The sequence below is a fragment of the Tripterygium wilfordii genome, chromosome 4, assembly GCF_013401445.1.
Source record: "Tripterygium wilfordii isolate XIE 37 chromosome 4, ASM1340144v1, whole genome shotgun sequence".
Classification (NCBI taxonomy): Eukaryota; Viridiplantae; Streptophyta; class Magnoliopsida; order Celastrales; family Celastraceae; genus Tripterygium; species Tripterygium wilfordii.
In genome coordinates this window covers 8,243,039-8,264,404 of record NC_052235.1, presented here as the reverse complement: position 1 = coordinate 8,264,404, position 21,366 = coordinate 8,243,039, and the positions used below count along the sequence as shown (strand labels likewise).

The following is a 21,366-nucleotide window of genomic DNA, read 5'->3' as shown; positions in this document are numbered from 1 at the left end:
ACATTTTTCTAAGAACATGTATTTCTCCTCACTAACCACTTAAATTTTTTCGAGAAATTTTCTTTATACATTGTATATATAATGAATATATTATCAAAAATACTTATATTTTTCTAATAACTATTTAATATGCATGGTTAATACAAAATTATAATTATTGGTTGATAGATACTCATACAAGAGAACAAATATTGATTGCTACACACTCATACATGATGATAAATGATAGATGATTTATACTCAATGAAAAATCGTCTTACACAACTTAAATGGCTATTTTTTTTGTAATCTTGAATATTTTATATTTTAATTTGTGATGTGTAGTTAAATGACTATTTTTTTAGTAATCTTGAAAGTTAAATGAATATATAGATCTTTACTTAATGTAATAACTATATAAATATTTACTTATTCCTAGCCACTTTTCAATAAAATGGTCCTAAAATAATTTTTTAAGGGCATTTTCCCTAAACTCCTGTCAACCTTTGACTCCCCTCTTATAAATTCCTAACTCCACCAATAAATAAGTCTCCCTCAATTTAGTTTCTAGTTCCGCCCCTGATGTTAACTAGTTCAGATCCAAAGGATTGGACTATCACTAGACAAAAACCTCATTTGTATTCAATATGAGTACTACAATAGATAATTATTAATTGTTGGTGGAAAGAGTCCTTATAAAACGTGTTCAGAGTAGCATCTTGGTTTGTAATTGATGTGTAGCTTGATTTTGATGATGGACAGATAACAAAAGGTACAGTAGTCACTAGGTAAATTCAGTGAGAATGGACAAAACCATAGTCACCTGCTTCTAAGACAATATAGTAACAACATACCAATCCATTCCTCCAATCTTTTAATACCAAGCCCACCTTCTTTATGAGGATAGCAAACTGAACTCTAAACGATTTTGGCTCCCCAATGTGAAAGGAAACCACTTTCAAAAGAAACTGCACTAAAATGCTATCAGTCCTCTGAATATTACTAACTGGAAGAATGAATACCTAGCTCCTGAATAGAAAATAGCATCGATTTGATGAGTTGAAGTCGGCCCGAATAAGAAAGAGATTGAGACGTCGAGATCTGAGTATGTCTTGAAGCAAAATGTGTCACATTTTTTGGGACCAAATAGAACTTTGCTTTCCTGAAGGTCAAACTCTACTTGGAAATTCACTTGGAACATACTCCCAAATATCGACGAACCATCTTTAAGAAGTATTTCCAAACAATGCAAATTACTATAAGAAAGGAATGTTTTTATTGGTGGTAAACGAATGTCAGCATTGGTAAAATGGAACTATATGTAGTTAAATATGCTTTTGTAGAGTAATATTAGGATGAGTGACATCTTGAGAAGAAAAAGCCATGAGGGCCAATATGGGTTGGCCCAAAACAAACCAAGTGTTACTAGTACGGAGGAGCAAGTTGATACAAATGGTATCGGAGCCGAGACCCCAGGGTTGAAGGGGTGGTTCTCACGAGGACGTGAGTCCTAAAGTGGGAGACTATAACACTCGGCTCGAGTGGGCAGTGCCACAAGCCTCTACAGTACAAGCTTTGATGGTGTTGGGCAAGCTATCGAGTATCGAAGGTGTTAAGTCTCTTCTCGCACTTCGCCGAGGGGAAGATGTGAATTACAGTACATAATAAGTCAAAACTTCCAAACTATTAACAAGCGTTTTTCTTTGGAGGAGATGCACCTAATCCCATTGGAACTCCGTAGTTAAGCGTGCTTCTGTGAGATTAATATTGGGATGGGTGACCTCCTGGGAAGACAAAGCCATAAGGGCCAGTATAGGATGGCCCAAAGCGGACAAAGTGTTACTAATACGGAGGGGTGGGTTGTTACTGTATTCATACAGACAGTGGTCTCCCAGAGGTTGTATCATTCTGATAATTGCAAGCTCTGGTGCCAAGTGTTGGTCACCTCTATCATGTCTCCTAGGTCTGGTATGTTCTTCATGGTCTTTAACAAGCATTGGTGCCAATTATTATTGGGTGTTTCGGAGGTGGACTTTTTTTTTAAGTAAATTTCTTTCCAAGGTGGACTCCTCTTTCATGGTGGACCTCTCCTTCTAAGGTGGACCACTCCTCCAAAATGGTTCTCTCCTCTAAGGCGGACCTCTTTCAGAGGTGGACCTCTACTCCGAGGTGACGTCTTCTCCGAGGTACATTTCTCTCCCAAGTGGACTTTTTTCGAGGTTGATATCTTTTCCAAGATAGATCTCTTTGAGGTGGACCTCTACTCCGACGTGTCCTCTTTTCCAAATTGAACCTTTTCTCTGAGGAAAATTACTGTACCAAGTGGATCTTTTTTTGAAGTGCATCTCTTCTCTGAGCTGGACCTCTTTCCGACGAAAACCTCTCCTTTGAGTTGGATCTTTCCTTCAAGGTGAACAATCTCTTTTCGCGAGGGGACCTCTCCTCCGAGGCAGACCTCTTGTCTGAGGTAGGCATCTCCTCAATGGTGGACCTCTCCTCCGAAGTGGATTTCCTTCCAAGGAGAACCTTTTCTTCGAGGTGGAACTTTTCTCTGAGGTGAATCTCTTTTCGAGGGGGGACCTATCCTCTAAGTTGGATATTTCCTCCGAGGTTGATCTAATTCAAAGGAAGACCTCTCCTCCGAGGTGGACCTCTCATCCTAAGTGGACCTCTTTTTTGAGGTAGACCTCTGTCAGAGGGGGCCTCTTCTTTAATTTAGATCCGGTCTTCCGAAGTGAATCTCTTTTCGAGGGGGGGACCTCTCCTCTGAGGTGGACCACTTCTCCAAGGTGACCTCTTCTCCGAAATACATTGCTCCCCCAAGTGGATCACTTCTCCGAGATGGACCTTTTTTCTTATGTGGACCTCTACTCTGAGTGACCTCTTCTATAAATTGGTCCTCTTCTTTAAGGTAATTTTCTCTCCAAAATGGACCTTTTTTCAAGGTGGGTCTCTTCTCCGAGATGAACCTCTTTCCAAGGAAGTCCTCTCCTCTTAGTTGGATATTTTTTCAAGGTGAATATCTTTCCATGGGAGACCTCTCCTCTAAGGTGGACCTCTTTTTTTGAGGTGGATCTCTTTCCGAGGAGGACTTCTCCTTTAAGTTGGATCTTCCCTTCTAGGTGGATCTTATTTCAAGGAGTCTAGAGTTTGTGTCCTTTCTAGATACAAATTCATCAGTGTATCGATGTGCCCCCTGACTTGCGCCAAGATGTCTTTTTGGCAAAGGCCGAGGTGCCATCTAGCTTGTACCAAGGTGCCCTCCTGACTTGGCCAAGGTACCTTGTCGAGGTGCTTTCTTGGCTTGTGCTGAGTGCTTTCTTGGCTAAGACTGAGGTGTCGTCCTGGATGACGAGGTATCTAGCCAAGGTGCCTTCTTGGCTTGAGCCAAGTTGGCTTGAGCCAAGTTGGCTCCTCATGACTCTTCTTCAGGCTATCCCTTAGGTAGTTTGAGTTTCATGTGTCAGTATCTCATTGGTAGGGTTATTTTCGTATTGTCATATATATATATATATATATAATATGAAGGCATTGTACTAAGCATATTTAACAATGCTTTTGTTTTGTTTTTTATGAATCAGAACTTTGTTAACGAGAAAGAATTAAACAAGAAAACCCAAGAAACCCATAGCCCACAGACAACTAAGAAAACCTCTCCACCCAACCCAGAAGCGGCCGACAATAACAGTAATGCAAGACCCCCACCCGACTGAACAACAAAATAAAGAAATATTTAAATATGCTATGTTGTCATTACATCTTCCGGTGCCGGACAATCACCAACTATATACACATTGATGGATGTTAATTCTTCTCACTTTGATGTCTTAATCACCTAATCAATTTCTTTGCTTGGCAGATTATGAGGTCTGCAGTATTTCTTTTGTTAGCATTCTTCCTTCTTACTACTACTTCTATTTCAGCTCTGAATCATAATATCAGAAGGCGCACTTTGCTAACTATAGAGGTAATTGCATTGATCACTCGCTTCTTAGTTATGTTTAGGCAATCTTGTATTTCACTTTTAATAATTTGAATTGAACCCTTTTTTCTTGCGTACAATACAGAGTCCAGATGGAGATCTCATTGATTGCGTCGATATAAGAAAACAACCAGCTTTCGATCATCCTCTTCTCAGAAATCACGAGATTCTGGTATTTAAAAAGAAGCAATAGGTGATTTTTATAATATTATACTAATAGTGTTTCTTTGTTCAATTAACAGGAAGTCCCCAGACACTGGCTGAAAGAGGAGAAACAAGAGTTGGGAGATAACATTAAGGAAGTATCTCAAATTTGGCTACAAAATGGGGCAAGGTGTCCTGAAGATGCTATTCCCATACAAAGGACCATAATAGATGATGTTATGATCAGAGACAACTCTCTCTCTAAATTCAAAAAGAAACAATACTCTTTTAGTCATGAGCTTGGTGCAACTCACAAACATGAGGTACTTCCATTTATTTAATTTTTACCAATGAAATTTAGGATTTAGGGTCTGCTTGGATAATATTTTTTTTGAGAGTTAAGTAGGAGGATCAAGTGTTCCACCATATTTTCATGGTGATGGTTTAGTACACTATGATTAAGTTGTGGATTCCTCCTCCCTCTACTATCCTTACATATCAAAATTTCTTACCCCCTAAATTGTCGTGTTTGTGAGGTGAGATAAATTTTCTAATTCTTTTATTCCATATTTGCCACTCAAATTTTGAAGACTAGATTAGGGATTAAGTCTATAAGTAAACAACTTGTTTTTTCTTATCCATTCCCCCACTAACTCTACCTTCTAGCCAAGTAAGTGTTAGTAAAGTTCGTCTCCCTCACTCAACTCTTGATTCGTTCGTTCCCCGTTTTTCAATCTAATCAGAGGCAAAGTAATCAAACAATATTTTACTCCTTATGTGGTTACATAGCATGTAGTGGTTGGGAATGAAGAATTAGGAAAGGTATACGGGAGTAAGGCAACAATTAATGTGTGGCAACCATTTGTTGAAGAGAAGAAAGAGTTTAGTCTCGCACAGATTTGGCTAGCCTCAGGACCATTCGAAGACGTTAATTCTCTTGAAGTCGGATGGCATGTCAGTATTTTCTTCTTCTAACAATCATCTTATTTATACTACTAATTGAAGTTACAAGTATAAGTTTTTAAAATTTAAAATTTCTAATATTTGCATGTTAGGTCTATCCTGATATCTATAATGATACTAAAGTGCCAAGATTATTTATTTACTGGACGGTAAGCAAGCTTATTCTAAAGTGTTATCCAATTTACATCCTCTATCATGAATAAATAACAATTCATGTAGATATCATTCTTATTTCTTCCATATATATATATATATATATATATATATATTATAGGGAGATGGATATAAAGAAACAGGATGCTACAATCTACGTTGTCCAGGCTTCGTGCAAACCAATAATGAAGTAGTTCTGGGAGGTTCATTTGCTAGCTCTTCATCCTATGATGATGTTCAATATTTGATGAATGTCCTTATTAGAAAAGTAAGTAATTTGTAATAACAAATCAATTAGTGATTGACTGATAATTAGCATGCATAATCTCATGATCAAATCAGGATCCGGAGAATGGTGTTTGGTGGTTGATTTATAATGGCATGGATTTGGGGTATTGGCCGAGAGTCATAGTTACTCGCTTGAGAGAAGCTGCCGCTCGACTGGAGTGGGGTGGCGAGGTTTATAACACGCAAGCCCACGAGAGACACACTGAAACACAGATGGGATCTGGTGAGTTTCCTGAAGAGGGGTTTAGGAAGGCAAGTTATTTTGAAAATCTACAGTTTGTGACTGAGGATGACCGCCTTGTTCCAGTCCAAAGAGTTTCACCATTCATTGAAAATAAATATTGTTACGACATCATCGTTAACCCTTCTGAGGGTGAATTCGGCGTCGGCTTTTTTTACGGAGGGCCAGGTTATAATGATGCATGCAAATGACATCCATCATGAACATAACAAATTCATTTGATCACATCAAATTCAGGAGCAGCTGCCTCCCTTACATATTTTGGAAGCTCTCTTACATTTGGAGTCCTGAAAGCTTCCTTACACTTGGAGTCCTCAAGGCCCTCTCTTTGTTTTGGGGTGTTAAACTCATCTTTCCACCCAACACATACATCATACATAGCACTTCACATTTCTGGAGTGTTCTACAACTTACTTGTTTAACCTCACATATTTAAGAATTTTATTTTATCTATACTTATCTCCTAGCTATATCTACATCGACACTGGAACAATTTTAGTAAATTATAAAACCTCCTACATATGTGCACACATATGCGACACTTATTTCATAGAAAAAGTTGTATGTCAAACCCCTTTCCAAAGAAACTGCACTAAAATGCTCTCAGTCTTCTGAATACTACTTATCGGAAACATGAAAAAACCCAACTCCTGAATAGAAAATAACACCGATTTGATGAGTTGAACTCGGCACGAATAAGAAAGAGATGGGAGAAGTCGAGATCTGAACATGTCTTGAATAAAAATTTCGAATCATCGCTAAGAAGTATTGCCAAACAATGCAAATTACTATAAGGAAGGAATGTTGTTATAGGTGGTGAACGAATGTCAACATTGGTAAAATAGAACTCTTTAGTTAGGCATGCTTATGCATAACAATATTGGGATGAGTGACCTCTTAAGAAGAAAAAGTCGTGAGGGCAAGTATGGGTTGACCCAAAGTGAACAAAGTGTTACTAGTGCGGAGGGGCGAGTTGTTGCAGATGGTATCGGAGCCAATTCCCCAGAGTTGAGTCGGCGGGGCCACAAGCCTCTGCAGTGCAAGCTTTGATGGTGTTGGCGAGTTATCGAGTGATGAAGGTGTTAAGTCTCTTTTCGCACATTGTTCAGGAGAAGATGTGAATTACAATATATATAATAGGTCAAACTTTCAAACTAGTAACAAGAATGTTTCCTTGGAGGAGATGCACATGATCCCATTGGAACTCTGTAGTTAAGTGTGTTTTTGTGAGATTAATGTTGGGATGGGTGACATCGTGGGAAGACAAAGAGTAATATTGGAAATCTCCTCTCGTAAAGTCACAGAGAAGAAATTCCTCTCGTCAATTGTCAGGGTCATTGTTGATATATGAAGAGTCAAAGATTGAGAGATAGAGAGATTAGATAGGAAGGAAAAAGGGGATTTTAGAGATTAGATCTATTTGCCACATAGGATGCATCGTTTGTCACGTCAGCAACATTTAACTTTGGTTTAACGATCAATATGTCACATCAACAGGTTGACAGACCGAAATTGCCAAATTCTGTTCGGGTGTCTAATTTGGAATAAATTGAACTTTCGATGGTTAAATTGACACAATTTGAGAGTCAGAGACCAATTTAGATTATTTACCATCTTTCAATGGTCAAAAGTTGTGTTAACCCATTATTAAAACGTTGTAAGTATTCAGTTCAATTAAGAGTATAGTCAACAAACAAGGGTCGTTCTCACAGAGATTGTAACATGAAGAGATGCTTGTCAAATGTCACATAACAAAAAATGAAAATATTTGGTGAATATCCTAATTAGAAAAGTTAGAATTTTTATCTTGTCATAACGAATCAAATTAGTGATTTGACTAATAATTAGCATAATCTCTTCATCAAATCAGGATCTGAAAAATGATGCCTGCTGGTTCATTTATAAAGGGGATAAGTATTGACATGACCCCTAAGCTTTCATGAATTGATCAATTTAGCTCCCGAACTTCATTTAGGATCAATTTATCCCCTAAACTTTCAAAACTTTATTCCGTTACAATTTTCGTCTATTTAATTGATGTGGTAGCAAGTCTGAAAGCCACATGTTATGTTAGTAACAGAAAACAACTGCCACATCAACAAAAATTGATAGAAAATGGGCTCAGGGGCTAACGAAAAACAACTCCCACATTAGCAAAAATTGATGGAAAATTATCTCAAATTTATCAAAAAAAAAGGAAAACAATGTGATAAAGGTCATAGTTCAAAAACGATGTAATTAAAGTCTGATAATGAAAAACATCATATTTACATTGTGTCTTGATGTGTAAACTTTTTTTTTTTAGAATTATGATGTAGACATAATACTTTCTAATTTAATGTGAAAATATAATTTTTTTATTTTTAGTTTAAGAGTTAATATGTAATTCTAGGCAAGGACATTTATGTAAAATAAAAAATTTTAAAAGTGGTATTAGTAAAGTTAGTATTTTAGTGGTGTGCAAATAAAATTTCTTCATACAAATTTAGCATTTAGACATCTTATATGAATTCACTAGAACATGTAATTACAAAAGGGTCCAACATGATGATGTTTTAGGGTTCCATATTGCAGGGAGCAAGAATTTCCTCCCCTCTACACCATGGGTATTGAAAGCGCCACCATTGCTCGGGTCAACCCTTAGCTTGCCGGTGTAGCCCTCGAACGCACCACTCCCAAAAATTCTCTTGCAGGCAGATGAGGCCTCGATGGGATTCGCTTGTTGTCCTTGGTAGAAGCCGGTAGAGAAAGGATTGGTCACCAAATCAACTAGCGATGAGGCGAAGGCGACGACCATGGCATCCGCACCCACATTACCACTTGGTGGTTGTAGTGTCATACCCTGTGGACCGTGGTTGGTCTTGTGGAATGGCCATGCACATTCTCCGGGGCACTCCGATTCTGGGTTCCCTACCACAATTGTTGGTTGCTTCCCTCCTTTATTAAACCAAATACATGAAAGATAAATGAATTAGGGCACAAATATATAAATATAACCATGCATAAATATATAAATATACTAATAGAGATATTCACCATAAAGTCCATGCTCCGAGCACTTCTCCATGCACAACCCTTGCACCGCAACATCCCTAGCACTAAAAAGTACTGGCACCACATCGATATCCTTCCCAACCGCCTTCTTGAAAATCGAAGAGACATTGTCCGCAGTAAGGTTTTTGCTAGCCGAGCAATTGGCATCAACCACCGTCTTCACCACCTTCACGGCAATCGAACCGCCCTTCTTCCCAGCCGCTAATTGGTAGCTTTCAACCATATCCCACCAAAAGGAGACTTGCGGCTGAAGATTAAGCCCTCCATCGTAGTTTAAGGACTTGATGAATGCCCTTATTGCATTCTTTTGTACTTTCCCAAATTGGCCATACCATATAACAAGTAGGTTAACATTTCCTGTCAATAGAGGGCCTCCATGGTAGGTTAGGGCAGCAAGAGAAGGTAATAATGCAGCATTGAGAGACAAAGAGAGGAGGATCATAAACGAGAAAAGTGAGCAATAATGGAGAGAAGATGCCATGGATATTTTTGATGTAGAAGTTGTATTTCACAATTCATGCATGTACATAATATTGAAGCCACCAATTAAAATAACAATAATCCTCAAAGAGTACTATGTATAGGTTAAACAGAGACCACAAAATCAGCTATTTTGAAGGAGATAACAAGAAGGAAAAAATGGTTTTTGGTTTGGAGATTAATTCAATAATTGCTTCTCAAACACACAATATAAGGAAGAGAAATGGTCAAAGGGAAATAGTGAGGTGTTAAATGAGGAAGGATTAGTTGTATTGCCAACAATGGAGAAATTTAAACCTCATTGTACAAACAAACCATCACAAGAGAATCTGTTTGATATAACAGTGAAAGAGTTTCTGTGATTAGAAGTTTTTGTTAAATATAGGGGTCACAGGTTTGAGCCTCATTCATTCAAAAAATAAGGAACTCATTGTTGTTTTGACTGCACCACCAGTTAAAGTCAAAATTTCTCCACCAAATCAAAAGCTCAATTTTCTCTAAAATTCCAAACATTTGCCAAAACAAAAGTTTCCTAGCTAACCAGTCATCAATGGGTTGGTATGTGGCCCAAAACCTTCCTTGGTAATGCAACTTCAAATATTCCCATTAAAAAGTGTTATTAAAGAATTTCCTTTCAGTTGATATAACAACATATTACCATGACACTTATCTATAAGATATCTCATAGAGGTCTCAAGTTCGAGTCTCTCCGAACCCTCTCTATATTTAAAAATAAAAAACCAATTATGAATTTTTATGGGTTTTGGGATTACTAATTTACAATGAATTTAATTACTTCATGGGTTTATCTAATACTCACCGGAATCTAATAAAATAAAAATAAAAATAACATAAAAACCAATAATATTATAATAAAGGAAATAAATATAAACAGACTAGTAGTGTCTCCGGAGTATCTGAATTCTGACGACGAGCCCTCCTGGTGTCCTACTTCCTGCGTCTGTGAGACTAATTTGAAGGAAACCCAGGCAGACGAAGATGCAGATTTTCGTGAAAACCCTGACGGGGAAGACAATCACTCTCGAGGTCGAGAGTTCTGACACCGTTGACAACGTCAAAGCTAAGATTCAGGTACTTTTTTTTTAAAATTATTCTCCTTTTTAATTTCTCGAGCTTTTGGATGTCTGTGGTTTGTCAAGTCTGGCACTTTTCATTCTAATTTGGACGATTGTTTTGCTCATGTCTTGTTTTGATGGAGAATATGGTCCTGATTAACTTTTTTTCACGAGAAATTTTTTCTACCCTGTAAGGGTTTTCCTTTCCCTCCAGAAACTAGTGAAGGGGAGCATGTGTTTTTGTTGGATTCTGTTTTTCGTTTCTGGATTTTGTAGTGTAATAGTCTCTTCACGAATTGGAAGAATTGTGTTTTCGGAATTGTGGACTAGGGTTTGGAATGTAAAGACTGTTGAATTGATACTGAAAATTCTCGAGGAAGTGTGAATTATGAAAGGAAACCAAACAATCTACAAACTAGCTCATTCAAGGAGGCCAATCTCTGGAGGAAACAAATAAAATTCATAGTACTCTTCAATACAACTTCTAACTGTCCCTCTCTTCCTATTATCCTATATTCCTATAGCAACTAGCCACCAGTTGATCTGATAGGGTCAACAATTGATTATATAGGGACTTCTAACAGAACATCCCTCATAGTGTTTAATCTCCTATGTGCAGGTATTAGGCATATAACATCCTAGATGATAGGCTCATTGGTCGTTTTCTCTTTTTAGTTTTCTTTTTTTTTCTCCGCTTGATTTCTGTTGTTATTTTTGAGAATGCGATAAACTTGGGCATGATTACTTATGTTACATGTTTATATGGATATAAAATGAAGAAAGAAGTCATGAATCATGGTTTATTGTGTTCCTGGTTTTGATTTTTATCTTTTATTGCTTGTTATTGATTTCTCTTATGTTATTTGGACAATTTATCAATTGATTTATGTTGCACTGAATGAGAAATTTGGGAAAAAAAATTCCAGTACCATGTTCACAAAAAAGTAGGCTCAGTATGGATTATAATTCGAATTGCCTTTCCTTTTGTTCATATAACTGTCCCGACACTCAAAGTGAACTTTGTGGTTTTTAATATTCTTTTGTGAGTTATCTTGCTGGATTATGTTTTTGGTTCCTTATAAGTAAAAAACAACTTCCGGGAACAAGACTCCCGCTGTGCGTGGGGTCGGGGTCGGGGACAGACAGTATGTATCCAGATTTATACCCACATAATATGTGGAGAGACTGTTTCTAGGAATTGAACCTATGACCTCTGGGTTGCATCCCTGCAACTCTATCCCTTGGCCACATCCCACATGCTCGCCTGTATCAAAAACAAAAAAGTCAAAAATTGTTTTTGGCTATGAAGTTTATGATTTTGCTAGTCATATTTGTAATTCTTCCTCCACATTCTGTGTAGATACTGTTTCTAAGCATGGTAGTCAAACTGAGTCCATTATGCCTCTTAAAGCTAATCCTAATTCAGCTTGATTGTCTGTTCATCAGCCTTTAACAATATGCTTAAGAGCTGTTCATAGAAATTCCACTGTAATGCTGTTGTTTTTAGTATAACAATTTCTTGATACGTAGAAAATTCGTACAAAAAGATAAAGAGAACATAAAAATGGTGTTCATTGTCCACTGGAAATACACTTTGTTCTATCAGATGCTTATTTAGTTGAAGACCACCATTTGTTCTATAATGATTGTGTATGTATGGTTGTTTATACAATTATGTCTTCAAGTTATTTTGGTTGGACGCTTAATTTTGAATATGTAGAAACCTTCGAGTATGTGTTTAACTAGTATTCACCTTGCTGCCTGAGTGAGTATTAATGTTGGCTGGTTCTGATTCTAGATTTATTGATATTTCTATAACCATGATTATAAAACATTATGTGTGTTCTGTGCCTATAGTTTTTAGAGAGACCAAGACATGCTATATATTCAGTCATGCACATCTATGTTTAAACTAGTAAATAGAATTTTGACTTCTATGACTTCTGAAATTTTAGGATTTTGGTTTTTTGAAAGTAGCAACTAGCAAAAAATAGTGTCATTCTACACTAGGATGGGCCATCATGGCAATAAGATGCTAAGCAATCAACATCATATGTGGTTTCAGGTCTGGGATGTGATCTGAAGAGTGCCATTAAGATTTAAGATAGTCATTGACAGGAGCATATCTAATGTTGGCTTCATTTTTAGTTTTCTTATTCATTGGCATTCCTTTTTCATTTTAGGCTAAGCTTGGGAGGAGGGTTTGTAATAGTTGGGAAGGGTTCCTATAGAAAAAAATGTAAATTTCTATTGGAACCCTTCTCCTGAAAATGAAAAGCATGGAGAATCAATAACAATGATATTGTACCTTCAACAGTTTTGTGTTTCATGCCTCTGTCATGGAAGCCTCAGGGCAAAAATGTTCAATGTTTTCTTGTTCTATTCGTGAGCTATTGCAGCCATGTTTAAGAGTTTATCTGTGTCTCTCTTTTAGGACAAGGAAGGCATCCCTCCTGATCAGCAGAGATTGATATTTGCTGGTAAACAATTGGATGATGGTCGAACTCTTGCAGACTATAACATCCAGAAGGAGTCAACACTTCACCTGGTTCTGAGGCTTAGGGGAGGTACTATGATCAAGGTGAAGACTCTCACAGGGAAAGAAATTGAAATTGACATTGAACAAACTGATACCATTGAGCGTGTCAAGGAGCGAGTTGAGGAAAAAGAAGGGATTCCTCCTGTGCAGCAAAGGTAAGTTTCTAGTGTGCATCTTTATTGAAATGTGAGTTGGCTGAAACTGTAGTTCTTATCTGGCATGTTTCTGTTTATGAATCTTCCACACATTTTTTTTGACATGTTTATTTATCTTGCTAAGACAGTAAATTTGTGACATAAGACAAGATTTATTGTTTTTCTTTATTTATTATTTTTATTATTAGAAGTTTATTTTTGGTAATTAATTGGAATTCTAGTCAATTAGGGTAGTTATTTTTGTTTATTGGTACTTTAATTATTTCCTTAGTTTCTAGCATTTATTGGCTATTAGTATTAGGGTCTTGCAATTTTAGTATTTATAGGGTTATAGCCTTCGTTGGCAAAGCAATCTTCTTGGTACATAATGAGGTTTCTCCCAATTTCTTGGCAAATTCCATGTCCTATTGGCTTAGTCGTGAACTAGCCAATCGATCTTACTTCCACTCTGTGTGAATTTATGGATTTGAATAATATTTATGTGTTATTTATCATCATCTTGACATGGCAACATGGCAGCATGCTTCCAAACATTTAGTTGGTGCTGGAGACTGCAGCACTTTTATTGTCTTTTGAAATTTTGAATCGCAACACTCTTTTTAATTGTTTGTTTGGATAACATTATTCTGTTCAGTCTATGGCTTTGCATAATTCGTCGAGGGCGTATAGTTGTCCTTGACACCTGACTTTCATTGGGAAGGATTGTGCTGGGTGTTTGCTACGGTGTTTAGTTTGGCGATTCTAATTTATTTCTAGTGTTTTTTTTTTTTATGCAATTGTTGGGGGAAATTCGAACCCATGACCTCAACGGGTAGGGAGCTTGCCACTAAGGCAAATCTGAATCCCTCTGGTGTTAGATTTTAGTCTTTAATGTGGTGTGTGGTTCAGGGTGCATAGAAGGGTCCTTGCAGAATTTTCCTCTCTAATCTTTAAGCCTATGCTTTATTTCTTCTTCAATCTATTTATACTATAGTTGTTTCTCAGTTTTCATTCATTTTTCTCTCTCTTCTCCAGTTTCTGTTGCTTAGTTGTATTATTTATCTGTGTTCTTCTGTTCTTCATTTTCTGTTTTTGGTTCTTAATGCCCTCCCAAACACCCCAATCCAAACACGAAAAGGAAAAAAGTTGCCTCCTGTATAATATCTGACAGTCATAATGTGTTGTGTTGGAGAGAGTCCTTATTACTAAAAGATTCATTGCTTGAATTTTGTTACGTGTAGAATATTACTTTACTAAAAAATAAACCGCTTATGAGAAGATTCTGTTAATTTGTTACCGTAACCACAGACCTTTGGGGCGTTCTGTGAAGTCATGTCAGTTAAAGGTCTTGTACGTTTACTAAATTAATCCCTATGATGGAGTTTCATGTTTGTGTTTTGATTCCTCTTGTAAATCTGCTGGAAACCTTGGGAGTTCTCATCCATCCTGTGAAATGTTTGCAGACTCATCTATGCTGGGAAGCAGCTTGCAGATGACAAGACAGCTCGCGACTACAACATCGAGGGTGGCTCTGTGCTTCATCTGGTGCTTGCTTTGAGGGGTGGAAGTCTCTAAAATAAGTGTAATTTGTTACTTCAGGCATTGGCCTAGCAATACAACTTTGATAGACAAATCGAGTTTTGACTATGCTGCTGTGTGGATGAACCAAACGACATGACAAGAAACATGTGCTATATTATTCTTGATCAAAAAATTTGATGTCACATTTTCGGTTTTGATGACCCTTATCTCCTGCTCTTTTTTTTATGTCGATGAATCATGGCTCATGTAAACCTCGAATACTTGGTTTGCTCCATTCTCCCCAAGCACACGATAAGTCGCAAAGTTAAGAGTGTTGATTTGCAGAGTTGAACGTGGATCCCCCAGTTGGAAGGATTTACACACAGTCAACTCGACACCTTTATCTCCTGCTTGATTATCCTTTTTCATGTAGGAAGCTGAATCCTCACTTTTAAAAAAGCCGAAAGAACAGGAACTCTTGAACTTGGAAATTTTTATGATTTGGAATCTGAATGTTGCTTTGTAAAGATTTGGGCTAAAAGAAAATTATTGAGTTAAGTAAATTTTTGGTCATTGAAAAGATATTCAAGATTTCATTTTGGTCATCCAAAAAAATTTTTTGATACATTTTTTTCACTATCATGGGAATTTCGGGCAATCTATTTGATGAGGTGCTTGCTTTCTTGATTAGATTTCTATTATCAGGAGTCTATCAAAGATTTCAAACCAATTAAGGTAAATTTCAAAATGACCCCATCTTTTAATCAAAATGCAAGCCCAACTGCCCAAGCCCAATAATATTATTAGAGTTCGCAATTGAAAAGAAAAAACCATTATTAGGACTTACTTTTAATATTGGGTAAGTTAAGAGGTTCAAGTGTAATTAAAAACTGATTATCCGAAGTGGAGTAGTTCCTTTCAATATTACAGTGCTTGAGAAGAAAAATCAAAATCAAATCGAGAAAATGGAGGCAGCGATGGGATTGATGCGAAGAATACACCCAAAGCAGTCGGAGACGGCTCTCTCTGCTCTTCTCAGCCTATTACCCCATCACTCCTCCGATCTACTCTCACAAGTGGATCAGCCCCTCCAGGTCCTCTTCTCTCCCTTTGATTTATGTCTTAATTAGGGTTGGGTTGGCTATACGAACTTTTTGTTTGATGAGCAAAAGAAAACGGAACTAAAAATAATAATTCCATTAATGCAACCGCTTTGAAATCAAAATTTCGATTGTAAAATTTGCCTTTTTGGGTGACCTAATTTTGGAGGCGAAATTATCTTTATTTCCTTTCTTGTCATAAACCTCTTCTGCGTCAAGGTAATGCATTGTCAAAGTAAATTACAGTGATTGCCCATCCGGAAAATGTAATTTTTTATTTGTGTCAACTGGCAGGTAGGTATTTTTTAAGAGCTTTCAAAGGATGCTGATGCAGATTATTTATTATCTCTCTTTTTTTTTTTTCCCGGGTATATGAATAAGATCTGCTACTTGAATTTCAATTATAATGGTTTAACTTGAAACTTTTACAAATGAGTGTACAGGTTTTATTTGATACTGACTGTGGAAAGGAGTTCATTTTGTGTGAATACAATCGAGATGCGGACTCTTACAGGTAATGATAAATACTTCTTCCTGTTTTTTTTTTAATGGTTGAGCACTGATTAGATGAAATCGAGTATGTCATCCTTTTGATTGAATGTCTCACTCTCGCTCTGAGTCTGAGATTTCAGATTTGATCTGCATTTGTTTTATGAATATTTATAATGTGTTCATAGTGTCTGGCATTTGATCCATAAATATGTATGAACATATGTGTTTTTTATCTGTATTTTTTATATATTCCTAAATATGGGCCGGATAAGAACGGTTGGACTACTAAGCTGACTATAGAGGCTCATGGTAGTAGCCTCTGGATTCATATTTGGAAGGGATGGCAATCGTGGCAGGAGCACATCTTTTAAGGTTTGAAATGGCTCAGCTTTTGGCATCATAAGTGGATCAACAATGTCCCCCTTAAGGTTCAATTCCCGGTCCCCTATAGGTTGGCTTGTAGCAAAGAAGCTATGGTTGGTTATCTCACTGATGAGGTTTCCTGGTCCTTATGCTTTTCTAGGGAAGCTAAAGATTGAACCCTTCACGTCCTTTTGGAAGACTTTGTATGATCATTTGCCGAGCCGCTCGCCCACTCTATTGAGGATGACAAGCTATGTTGGTTGCTTTCTCCTGATTGTTTATTCTTGGTCAAGGCCTACTGTTCTTATCTCCTTTTGGCTTGTATAATGGAGTTTTCCAGTACATGTTGGAGATGGGTGTGGTGTACCCCTTGCCCAGCTAAGATCTCTTTCCTCTTTTGGGAGGTGCTTTTGGGAAGAACTCTTACTGTTAACTTTAAAAGAAGGGGTTTCTTCTTGCCTACTAGATGTGTGCTTTGTAAGGCAAAGGAAGAAACTGTCCCTCACCTTCTACTCTTGGGCGTCGAAAGTTTGGGGTATGGGGTGGAATTTAATGGGAGTAAGCTGGGTTCCATGTGGTAATCTGAAGTCGAAAGTTGGCTTGGCTTCTCCTAGCCTCTGACAAACCAAAAGGAATTTTCTTCCGATCTTTCAATGTACATGTTGGCTAATTTGGAAAGAGGGAAATTCTAGAATTTTCCATGATAAGGGATCCTCGATGGGGTTTTTCTTAAATAGATGGCTTGCCGTGCTTAAGCACTCGTTGAGTGGAACTTGTTCTTATTTTTTCGAGTGTATTAAACTCATGTAAACCAGTCCTTTCTGGTTGTTTGAGGTTGCGCCGCCTTGGTGCTGTTAATAATATTTTTTCTATTCATGAAAAATATGTTCCTAAATTTGCTTACTTAATCGTTTTAAAATAGTTGTTAGACACTCAAAAGTTATAAGTTTGTTGCTCTCTTACTCTGTGCTTTAGTCCTAGTAGGCAGTGCCTAAACACTCAGTTTTTGAGTTATATTAAACATATTATATCATTATTTTCTGGTCACAAACCCTCATGCCTATTTCAAATTGGGTTTTGACTAGAAAATATATTGGAACCTAAAATGTTAGCACCACTTACAATGAGAAGTTGTATGAAATCGTGATTTCTTTGATATCCAGTGGATGAGTCATGTTTTCCCACTCTGCTTTGGATGTATGACTTTGGCTTTTGCCGTTTATCTTTGCTTATTAGATACAATGCCTGTAATTCGTTTTGGCTATATAATTTGGTTTGGGCGGCCTTTCAATGTTCTAATTATTGATTTTCTTCCTTTGTAGATCACCCTGGTCTAATAAATACCAGCCACCTTTGGAAGATGCACCCTATCCATCATCAGAGTTGAGGAAACTTGAAATTGAAGCCAATGATGTCTTTGCCGTTTATCGTGACCAGTGAGGTCCTTTACTTACCTCGTCCTTGATAAAATTGTTTTTAGATACTTGTGCTGCAAAATATTCTCTAGAGGGTTCTTTTCTATTGACCTTTTTTTCTTGATAAATATTTTTCCTATTGACTAATTCTAAAGGTTTTATGATTTGGCAATCTTTACAATGTTTATTCATGTAGAAGAACATGATTTTTAGTTTCTTTTCCTGTTGACCATTTCAAAAATGTAGGCTTGACAATTGTGTCATAAAGCCTGTCAAATACCTTTCTTGTTACCAATTTGCTTTAATGTACTATTCAAAGATTTTGCAGTTTGATCAACCAACATATTGTTAGGTATTATGAAGGTGGCATCTCATCTGTCTATATGTGGGAGGATGAGAACGAGGGTTTTGTGGCGTGCTTCTTGATAAAGAAAGGTGAGCCGTTTACATTAATTACGAGCCAGAATAACACAACATATCTTTGACCAGTTTGCTACCATTTATGATGATCAAGATGGCTTGAAGCCTGGGCAAGGTCGAAGGAGCTCCCTGCAGGAGGGAGCGTGGGATGCCATACATGTTATTGAGGTAATAACTCCTCCAGGAAACATACGATTTTATACGTGCAGAGTTGCAACATGTCCATTTGTTTCTCCCTCTGTTCTTCTCCTTTTCATTGTTTCCCTTTGTGTTTATCATCCATTTTCTTAGTCATGTTACAACTCCAATCTGTTGTTAAGGTTGGGCCTGAAGAGGAAGGCATGGCACATTATTGTTTAACCAGTACTGTTATGCTGTATTTGACGACAAAGGACGAGTCATCAGGCTCATTCAATTTATCAGGATCAATCAGGCGACAGGTACTTGATTTTGTTATTGGAGTTATCTATTGCATGTTGAAATTTTCCTCTGATGAAGCCTCTCCCCTAATACCCTCATAAAGTCATAATTCAAAACAAGAAATAAAACAAAAATAACTCAAAACATGGAACCAGTGGGATTCAATCTCAAGTCTGCCAAAGAAACAAAAATAACCCAGAACAATGAATGTTGTTCTCGCTGGGTATGAGGATTTACTAGAAACATGGACCATTTGTTTTATGAGAATGATATTGTGGAAATTCTTGTGTGTTTCATTTAATAAGAAAAATAGGGGTTTGAATAGCTGTTGTTTTAACTTTGAATGTTACATTCCATGCGTATGTTTACCCACTAAACCAAAGAGATCATTACTTGTGTTTATATTTGTAATCAAATGAGGTGGCTACTGCTTTTGATCTAGTTATATTTGTCGAGTTTTCCATATGCTACTTACCCCAAAAAGAAAAGAGTTTTCTATATGCTGTTGTTCCAGGTAGGGAAAAAAGTACCATAAAGGAAAATAGTTATATTGCATATTAGCCATTGCCCGTTGCCCAAAGATGAAATCTCAGTTAATTTCTATAGATTACCGGACAACTCATGCATCCAGCTTCCTTTAGAAATGTTATGTTTATACTTTCCTTTTCTTGGGAATATATGAGTGAAAGGCAGGAGACATGTGAGACTCTTAGAAAATGGTCCTTTGCAATCTCTAAGAATCGAGGCCTCTGCAGTTTCCCTTAGTTTTGTTGACTAAAGGCGGTTTTATAAATGTAAATTTTGAATGTGCATATGGATTTATTTTTTATTTAAATGAGAGTCGGAGTAAGTTGTCTTTAACTTTCTTAAAATCTCTTGTAGATGAATATGGACTTGACCGTTGCAGAGGGTCATCTCTGTAACATGGGCAGAATGATAGAAGAAATGGAGGGGAAACTGAGGAATTCCCTGGACCAGGTATTATGACTTATATTTTCATCCTCTTTTATTATGTGCTAAGGAGACTGCCTGCGTTTGTCGTTCTGAGATGACTTTTGAATTGTTTTCATGCAAAGTCATCATGGTACTCTGTTTCACCAGGAATATGAATGTCTTCATTGCAGGTCTACTTTGGAAAGACTAGAGAGATGGTGTGCACTTTGCGTCCTCCTTCTGAAATTGCGCAAATGAGACTGCCTGACAGCTGATTTGGGATTACGCTTCATATATTGGGTGACGCTTTTTATTTGTTTCTAAAATCTTCTTCAACAGAATGATTATTGCCAGCAGTCCGGACTGTATATCATCTCTTCCCCTTTGTTCCCCGTCTTGAGATAATTTTGATGTGTTGTTTTGGCTAATTGGTTTATGTTCATATCATCTTTGTATGTTCAGTATTATAAGGTGCCAATAGTCTTGGATAAAGAGAATATGGCATGAAGCAGACATCATATGCAGTTTCATTTTACTTGTTCAATGTTTACTCTAATATCTCTGTTGGTCTTTATGAATTAATCAACTTGGTATCACGTTAATATGGTCATTAGTTGTGAAAATAGACTAGGACATGTACATGTACATTTTCGGTACCCACATGAATATTCATCTTATGCATGCTACAGCTATGTGGATAAGGCACTTTAGATCATTCTAGATTGTACAAATTAGTGCTTAGGGTTTAGAATTTAGATTTTAAGGGTTTTAAGATTTAGGGCTTAATTCCATTCAATTTCTTCTCATACCAATGGTTATTTCATTGTATTATAACCGTTGAATAACTAATTCCATTCTTTGTCCCAAAACAATGCTTTTTCATTGAATTAAAACAGTTAAATAACTGAATCATTGTTATTTTTTACTTAAAATCCATTGTGATTTATTTGAATCATATTGTTGATTTGTTCAACCATCTCATTATTGTTGTTATTCAATCCATTAACGACATCATTCATCCCTCAATGTAATGCATTTATTATTAGCTACCATATCGTAACTGAGATTCATAAAAAATATCATATATCAACACTCAAAAATCAATGGAATGAAATTAAAAAATAACTAAATCATTGTTTAAAATCAAATGAAAAAATAGTGTAATGACATCAAAAATAATGGAATAACGACCTGTTTATTAAAAATAGTGGAATAACAATCTACTTGATATTAAAAATAGTGGAATAATCATAAAAAAATGAAATAACAATCTGTATGAGATTAAAAACAACTTAATGACATCAAAATTAATAGGTTCTGGAATAAAATTCACTCCACATTCATAACATGAAGGCAAAACAAAAAATATACATGGTCAATAACTCCAAAAATGGGCTACAATTGAGTCATAAATGGGTTTTCACTTTCTGCCGACTATTCCAGCCGTCCAATGGTTGAAACATGTAGAGCTCGACAAGACAAGTTCAACGGTGGTGGTGGTTAGCGGAGGGGTTGCTTGTGGTGGCCAGATCGGGCTCCAAAAGTTTCATCGGCCATGACTTTAAGGCAAGATTCCGGCGAAATAGGCGGTTGTTGGCAGTAAACGACGACTAGGGATGAGTCATGGTGCTCTTACGCTGGCCAGCCGCCCTTATCGGTTGTCGGACGG

General features: G+C 36.9%; 3 protein-coding genes across 3 annotated transcripts; 2 read left to right on the top strand and 1 right to left on the bottom strand.

Moving 5' to 3' along the window:
* Positions 1–8,277: 8,277 nt before the first annotated feature.
* LOC119996901 (protein EXORDIUM-like 6) lies at positions 8,278–9,285 on the bottom strand. The gene is made up of 2 exons (XM_038843679.1): positions 8,787–9,285; positions 8,278–8,687 (listed from the first exon to the last, which is right to left on the bottom strand). The coding sequence occupies exons 1-2, from the start codon at positions 9,283–9,285 to the stop codon at positions 8,278–8,280; spliced, it is 909 nt and encodes a 302-aa protein (XP_038699607.1).
* Positions 9,286–10,192: 907 nt separating this feature from the next.
* Positions 10,193–14,775, top strand: LOC119996285 (ubiquitin-NEDD8-like protein RUB1). Its single transcript, XM_038842866.1, has 3 exons — positions 10,193–10,376; positions 12,795–13,054; positions 14,497–14,775. The coding sequence occupies exons 1-3, from the start codon at positions 10,284–10,286 to the stop codon at positions 14,606–14,608; spliced, it is 465 nt and encodes a 154-aa protein (XP_038698794.1). The 5' UTR covers positions 10,193–10,283; the 3' UTR covers positions 14,609–14,775.
* A 671-nt stretch (positions 14,776–15,446) lies between these two features.
* LOC119996145 (probable F-actin-capping protein subunit beta) lies at positions 15,447–20,263 on the top strand. The gene is made up of 8 exons (XM_038842679.1): positions 15,447–15,648; positions 16,098–16,168; positions 17,832–17,945; positions 18,277–18,359; positions 18,439–18,512; positions 18,665–18,784; positions 19,647–19,742; positions 19,889–20,263. The coding sequence occupies exons 1-8, from the start codon at positions 15,520–15,522 to the stop codon at positions 19,970–19,972; spliced, it is 771 nt and encodes a 256-aa protein (XP_038698607.1). The 5' UTR covers positions 15,447–15,519; the 3' UTR covers positions 19,973–20,263.
* The last annotated feature ends 1,103 nt before the right edge of the window (positions 20,264–21,366 follow it).